Source organism: Caenorhabditis elegans, chromosome V (assembly GCF_000002985.6).
Source record: "Caenorhabditis elegans chromosome V".
Classification (NCBI taxonomy): Eukaryota; Metazoa; Nematoda; class Chromadorea; order Rhabditida; family Rhabditidae; genus Caenorhabditis; species Caenorhabditis elegans.
In genome coordinates this window covers 19,839,383-19,847,485 of record NC_003283.11, presented here as the reverse complement: position 1 = coordinate 19,847,485, position 8,103 = coordinate 19,839,383, and the positions used below count along the sequence as shown (strand labels likewise).

Below are 8,103 nucleotides of genomic sequence, written 5' to 3'. Positions count from 1 at the left end.
GTAGTACTGTCTTTTCATACCTTTTTGGCCGTGGCTGCACATATGTATACAGTTTACTTCCAAAACGTTCCTATAGTTTTTAATTTTCAAATGATACGCATTTATTGTTTGAGAGTTTTCGGTTGATTTTCGAGAAAGGTTTGGCAGAAATTCTTAAAATTTGACAACACTCTTTTTCAAAGTTGTGTTGTATTTTTCGAATATATTTTCAAATTGCTGATTCATTAGGACATTTGAAAGAAAACATTTATTTTCCCATCTGTCGTTGTTTGTTTTGTTTCGTTCAAAGGAGTTATCAATTTTCAAAAAAAAAGCGCTAATTCGCGTTTAAAAAACACATAAACCCTTATCAGCTATGATTTCCTCATCGCTTCGTCTCTATCTCCGTTTTTGCGGATGGACTACACTGATGACGATAGGGTTCCCATCAGGGGTGTGCGGATAACCGATTTTTAAAAAACCGGCTAACGGATAATTCGGCTAAACCCAATGAGTGAAATCGGCTAATTTTCGGCAAATTCGGCTAACTCGGAAAATATTCGGCTAACGGATAATTCGGTTAATATTAGCCGAGTTAGTCTAATCAGCCCATCGGCGAATTCGACTAAACCGGCTATTACCCGCATACCCCTGGCTCCCATCCGGCGAAAGATAGAAGGCATTTCCGTTCCCTCCTGTCATTGCTTGTTCTGTTTTGTTGTATAACGAGTTATCAATTTTCTAAAAAAAAATAGCGATAATTGGCGTTTTCAGAAAATAGATAAACGCCCTCGTCAGCTATCATTTCCTCACCTCTCCGCCTCTATCTTTGCCTACTATCAGTCAATTAAAATTGAAAATTAAATTCTCGGCTCTGTTATCTATGTAATGTTACACTTCTTCCCCTGTCGACGTTACTTCATTTGCACACATTCAGAATCTTCATTTCACCAAACATGGCGTTTTTAGAAAATAGATAAACGCCTTCGTCGGCTATCATTTCCTCACCGCTATACCTCTATCTCCATATTTGCTCAGCCAATTAAAATTGAATATTGCATTCCTGCCTCTGTTATCTAAAAAATGCAGCCTTCCACATTTGACGTGACTTCCTTTGCCCACATTCAGAATCTTCATTTCACCAAACATGTGCCGCGTTTCATTGCACTGATAAGCACATTGGGCTCCAAGTTAGTTGTTTGCGTACCCAGCATTTAATTTGACGACACATTTTTTTGTTGCCTTTTTCAGTGTTTAACTCGAAATTCGTGTTTTCATTCGATAAAAAATGAAAGTCGTTTTGAAAGCCCAAAAACTCCTCTTGAATTTTTTTCCTGAATTTTTGAGAAAAAACATTTCTAAATATTGATGCGAACATTTGCAAACTGTTAAAAACATATAAAATCACTTTTCCTGCAAATATCCTGAAATTCAGATTGCCTTCCCTCGTTAAAACTTCTGATTTCTTGTATAAAGCTCCCTCACGGTTAAGTTCAATTTCTTAATTTTCAGAACTTTTTGTTTCATCCATGCTTCCTCAACTATCAAGTCACGTGCAAGGATCTGCACAAAACCAACAACTAATCCATTTTGATGAACTGGCTGCATTCCTTGAAAGCTCTGCGCAAGCTCCTCACATTTTGAACGGTCTTCAGGCAGGGGACAAGCCACACTACCCTGGACCAGTACCAATTTTTTATGACAACAATTGCAACTATGACGAAGTTTTCCAGCAACAGGTTAGTTAAAGGTGGAATACCTTAAACCCGAAACAATCGATAAATATCAGATTTCGTAATGAGACGTTCACAAAATTTCTCCAAAAAAAACAAGAAAATTTACTACCGCAAGTTCTGACTTTGTCGAATTGGTAAAATGCGAGATTTTAGCTTTTTTTCAAAATTTTGTACCGCTATAACTTCTTTTGAAAATTGTTATTACGAAATTTAATAGCTTCACGCCATTTTGGGCCTGAAAATCAAAGTTCGGCTAGATTCTGATTCCAAAATCTCAAAATGGGTTTTTTTCAGAACTCACAAGAATTATTCCCTCTAATTCGCGATGGCGGTTTACACAACTCGAACATGAACAAAGGTATATTTTTTAGAGTAGTCGCTTGATCTTCAGTATTAGCAACAACAGTATTTGGAGATCAAGTACCTTTTATTCAATTTTTAAATTTTTCAATAAAATTTAATTTAAGAGAACCATTTCGAAGATTCATGGATGCCGATGGCACCAATAACCGAAAATGAAAATGTTTCATATGGTGAGTAATATTTTTTAAACCTTTTTCCGCAATTTAACGTTTATAGGCATCAACCAAGATGATAAAATGTCACAAGCAGCACAGTCCAATATCCCATCAGGAAAGGTAAATTTTCAGGCTTTTTTGGCACTTAGACACTTTTTTAATGACCGCATTCACTTAAAGGTGAAGTACCGAAATCTGGGAAATATTTTCAAATGACTCCAAAACAGTAAAATGTTAAAAAAAAATTTTTTTTGGAAAAAATCGAAAAAACACAATATTTTCAATTTCTCGATTATCTGCAAAATCGGAAAATCGAAAAAAAAATTTATAAATGAACAATAAAATTCTATGTCGATCAAATTTTGTTTATGTTGATGAAAAAAATAAGAAAACATAACTTTCTTCAACATAAATATCGAAAATTCAACAAACAAAAAACTTTGGTTTATCTTAGTTGAAAATCGAAAAATCGACCCCCAATTCGGAAAACGCAACTTTTTTACTCCTTGGTAAATCCTGTATTAGATGTTATTCGTTTACTTGGTTAGTTCAAAATTTTGAGTTTTTAAAGTGTTTCCAGCTGAGAAATTGTACTTCAGATGGTTGCTAAATCGGAATTGGAAACAGTGGATTCTTTTAATTTAAAAATACAATTTCCAGGCTAAAACAAAACGAGAGAGAAACAGAATTGCCGCTGCAAAGTCTCGACGTCTGGAAAAAGAATTAATGAGAAAAACGCAAGCAATTTACGAGACGAAAAAGATTACCCACGAACAATTGTGTGCATACAACAATTCAAATGATTCGCTTTTCAAAACAGCGGTTGAGTCGGTTTTACACCCCTGTATCAATAATAACGAGATTATTCGAAATTATCAAGAAGTTAACGGGTGTTTGGAACACTTTGAAAATGATAAAATTCGTATCATTGAGGACGTTGAGAACATTAAGAAGCAGGATGTTAAACTGAAAAAAATCGAGAAAAATCTGAAAGAATCTAGAAAAGAGCTGAAAGAGGCACACCAAGAATATTTGAACAGGAAGGAACTGGTGAGCATTTTTTTTGTAAAATTGTTTATATTCAACTATGTCTTATTGCAAACCACTAAAGACAAAATACGGTCAATGAGGAAATAATTAAAACCACTCTTATGGAACTAAAGTCAGCATTTCGAAAAAATTTTACTAAAAAATCTCTACACGTTTAACCCATGAACTTTTCACAAGTTTTTGAGTGGTCAATCAAAAAAATATTTTTAATCCATTTTCATCGTTTAATTGTGCTTAACGGACCAAAAATGAGCTAAAATAAGCGAATTTCGTAGTAATGGTTTAAAATTTTGTAAAAATTACAATGATTTTAGCATAAATCTCGAATTTTGGTCACTTTTTTGTGTTAAAATAGGAAAAAAAGTAGAATTTCATGAATTGTCTCATTTAGTCTCGTTTTATACATCTAAAGCCGAAAGGTAAGGAAAATAACCAAAATTGGTTACCTATCGGCTTTCAATAAACTTTTAGGGTACTTGTGTATTACCTGCCCTCATTTTTTTAATAACTTTTAAAGTTAAAAACAATGAAAACGTGTACCACATTTTCGTATTTCTAGGCTTAGGAAATAACCTTTTGTAAGCCTGAAGAGGAAAAATGTATATCACATTTATTTTAATTGGAGAAATTAATGAAAATTTAATTTAATTTCAAAATGTGGGCATGTAATACACAAGTACCACTTTAAGAAACGAAAGTGAATGAGATAAACTACCAAAATATGTCATAAAGAATGATAATTCCAAATTAGTCCATTTTGGGCAGATGCGATACAGAAAAACAAGCAAAATTTGAGATTTGTAATTTTTTCGAAGTTTTGAACCGCCAAAAAAATTTGTGCAAGCTCAGTTTTCACTGCTTTCTGACTCGAAACATCAAATTCTCTGATTTTTTCAGAAGTTTCATTAGGATATTAAATAATTTTTGAATACAAATTTAAAAAAAAACATTACCCCTGAACTATATTTAGTCCCATTCTTGTTTTCCCTTCTTGTACACTTAATTATTTTCCTTTCTTTTTTAAAATTAAACATTAGGCTCTGCGTTCTAATTCATTCATTTTATGACCCAACTCGATTAAAAAATACAATACTATGGAATTCAGTTTTGTCCCAATTGGCTCTAGTCCATCTTTCTCAACTAGTCAAGCATTCTGAAGTACCAAATTGATCGTTTTTTGTTTTTTATTGTGTGATACTCTAGAATTAAATACTATTTTGATTAGTTCACTTAAGAAGCAGTTTTCAGGCTAAAAAAGGAAACAAGAGGGAAGGAACATACATGAGCCATTGGTCTCGTACGAAGACAAAAACAAATCTATTGGAGAAAAAATTCAATACGCGGGTATTGGAATTTGTAAGTGAATTCTCAAATCCTCAAAAATATATAACATTTTTCAGGAGATATGGAAACAACAAAGAATTGCTACCCGCTTCAAGGAGTTCTGGGACGCGTTTGATTCGGATCTTAGATTTCTAGTTAGAAACTACGGATATTTTTTACGGGCTAGAGCACATGACAACGACAAATTACGTGAACTCTTACTTCTATTCCAAAAATATCCATCGTAGTCGAAAAATTGAAAATACACACCTAATTAAAAATTCATCATACGTAATTGAAATATACACATTTTATATTCCTTTGATAAAATCCTTAATCTTAAAGGTGGAGTAGCGCCAGTGGGGAAGTTGTTAAAAACCACTCCTTTGGTCCCAAAATGACCAAATATCATGATAAGACTTGTCAAAAAAAATTTTGAAAAATTTTCATTTACTGTCAAAAAGTGGCAATTACTCAGTTTTTGCCACTCATAATTATGGAAATCGACCAAAAAAAAAATTTTTTTTTCGACGTTTTTATACTTTAATTATGTTTAAATTAATTGTATTAAAACATTGTAGGGGTCGGAGCATGCGAAATTTCTTTAAATTTCCTCAAAAGCACATATTTTTCAAAATTTTGCCAATTTGCCAAAACTTTGACCGGAAATTATGAAATTTTTTAATTTTTTGGAGTGTTTTATTTTGATATTTGGTTGTTTTGGATCATTATTAGTGCATTATAGCAAAATCCCCACTGGCGCTACTCCACCTTTAATGATATTATTTTGCTTTTTTTCTCATTTTCACATTGTACTTATTGGGTTCCTTTTTCCTTTGGATAGTATTTAACAATAAAATTTCAAATAAGTAATTATTTTTTTATAACTTAAGGTTCGGGATCGATTTCTACAAAGCTCCAACTCTTAATCGTAGAAGTATTCAAACTGTGGCTCCAACTCCAATTTTCAATTTTGCGAAACGGATTTTGCAACTGTTGAATCAACTACATATATTAGAAAACTTGGACAAATCTTGCAGCTGTCTCAAAATTAGAAAACTTTTCAGCTCCTTTAGACTTTTATCTGTCGAAAACCAAGCACATGCAAATATTGAAACAACAGCTGAATATCGAAAAGCTACAAAGACAGATTGAAACCTGCAAAATTCACTTTTGTGGATAGATCTCGAGATTGACGCCTCCTAATCTTGGTTTTGAAATAACTTCAGTTTCGTTACGCTTTTACATCCCGTGTTGAGATCTAGAACAATTTGTAAGCACACTTTCACTTCAATTACTCAAAGTTGAACCACGTGACAATAAAAACCAAAGCTCGCAATTCGAAGCAGGTGAAACTCCTGTGATAAGCTACAATTTTCACATCACATCAGTCAATTCGCTTTCCAAATGTTTGATAGCCTAAACGGTGATCCTCCAATCTGGCTAATTACTATTGGATGGATGATGATTCTGATTTTCATCTTTTCAATCAGTTCTCATTTTTTCGTATTCCCTTTTTATTTATACGTCTATAAAGTGAACCGAAAACGTGACCAACGGGTGAGTCTCAAGTGGAATATTGTGTCTGTGAAATTTAAATTTTTAATTTCCAGAACGTCCTATTCCCGACAATCACTCATTTTTTCAATATGGTGCAGACTGTGTACATCTTTTCTGCAATTTCACTGATCTCTCTCATTCTTGGGTTCTCACTTGGATCGGACTTGAATGCTTCATCGTAAAACGCAATGTTTGTTTTTAAACTAAAAACTATGAGAATTTCAGAGAGTGGTCCTACTACTTCTCAATGTTCAATTTAATAATATGGTGGTCACTTTCAATTATCATTCAGGTATTTTACATATTGATTATTCTACTGGCTATTGAGAAATTCACCATTTACTTTTTCCCATCAACTGAGAAATTTGTGATATCGGCGCAAAAGTATCAGATAAAACATGTTAGATATATGTATTTAGTGATATTCATTGTTCAGTCAATTCTGACATTGAATGCGTTCGGAGTTCGGTTTTGGAACATAAATGAAATTAAGATACGATCGGTAGGCTAACTTTAAAGAAATCAAAAGAAATTAATTTTGAGTTAATTTTAGATAATATACATAAGCTTTAATATCATATTCATACTCTCGGCCTTGCTATACGTTCCCATAATGTTCAGCGTTAGAAAGTTTTCCAATCTTCCGTCGGTTCAACAGAACAAACCGCAACTATATATCAGGTCGTCCCATAAGTTTTTGTACTTTTTTTCGAATTATTCCCAAAACTTTTTCGGACAATTCTAAGATTTTATATTAGTGGTAGCATGTCACCAACTTGTCACCTTATTGCAACATAACTCTGGCATCCCAGGCCCCCGCGGTTGTTTAGAAAAACGAGTAACTATAGAATCAGCTTTTTACACCATTCCTTCTGGAGTTTGTTCTACACCACCCAGAGCTTAAAGTAATGGTTAATATATACTGTCAAGTAGATGCTTCCACACTCTTGTTTTAAATAATTTTAAATTTAGTATAACTATTCCGGAAAAACTACTGTAGCTAAACACAATTGTTGAGGCCAATTAAATATGGCGCCCGAGTTTTTGATTCCTGTGAAGCCGCTGGGAATGGAACGGGTGCATCGTGTATGTTTACGATAAGTGCACATCATGTGCAGTCAAAATTTAAAAAAAATTTAATTTTTTCAGTCATGGGGAGATGTTATAATTGAGAACTTTGTAACCACACTATTTTGTACTTTTTAACAATTGCCTATAGGAGTGATTGAAGCATATATTGGTCCATTTAGTCCTCGGAATGAAAGATAGATAATTAAGTCTAGTGTTATTTAGAAGTGGATATATGTATCATAAATAAATTAACAAACTTTACTGGTGGCCTCTTCGTTCAAACAATCTACATGGCCAACCTCATGTGATACCCGACATTTATAGTGTTGGGCTTCTAATTTATGATTGAGAAATCAGCAAGTAAAACGAAGTTTGTATTTGTACTATGCAAGTATTGTTATATAAAATTAGAAACAACAATCAAAATAATCCCATCACTTTTAGTGAGAAATTATTCCATGAAGATGTTCACTCAGTGCTTGATAAACATGAGCCAAATAGTCCACGTCCAAAACGGCTAATAAGTGCTAATGATAATTTTAACCATACTGAACATGTATTTTGAATCATTATCTTTACTAATACTATGTTTTCATGTTCATTGATAAATTCCCTGTGAATAGCAGGACGAAGGAGCAAGCGTTTGAGGAATTAGTTGTTCTTATGATGTTTTTGGATATTGTTGTTATTCCACAAATTGTTCAAATATCATATATCAGTTGTAACAAGCGAAATATGGATACTTTGTTGAAGTCGTTCAGTTGCATTAAATTTACTAGAATTGTGTTTAATAGACAAGAGACAACGTCGATTGCGCCACAGATTGGATTGGAGACTCAATTCTAATAATTCTAAATTGCACATTA

The 8,103-nt window shown here is 33.1% G+C and overlaps 1 protein-coding gene and 1 pseudogene across 2 annotated transcripts; both read left to right on the top strand.

Annotated features, from left to right (window-relative positions):
- Positions 1–1,508: 1,508 nt before the first annotated feature.
- On the top strand, positions 1,509–4,854 carry Y116F11B.6 (BZIP domain-containing protein; the record flags this gene model as incomplete). Its single annotated transcript, NM_075443.2, has 7 exons — positions 1,509–1,718; positions 2,010–2,073; positions 2,183–2,248; positions 2,295–2,353; positions 2,894–3,283; positions 4,532–4,639; positions 4,684–4,854. The coding sequence occupies 7 exons, from the start codon at positions 1,509–1,511 to the stop codon at positions 4,852–4,854; spliced, it is 1,068 nt and encodes a 355-aa protein (NP_507844.2).
- Positions 4,855–6,013: 1,159 nt separating this feature from the next.
- On the top strand, positions 6,014–8,083 carry srz-35 (annotated as a pseudogene). Its single transcript has 5 exons — positions 6,014–6,166; positions 6,220–6,344; positions 6,392–6,668; positions 6,720–6,863; positions 7,874–8,083. Coding segments are annotated over exons 1-5 (909 nt in total).
- Positions 8,084–8,103: the final 20 nt, after the last annotated feature.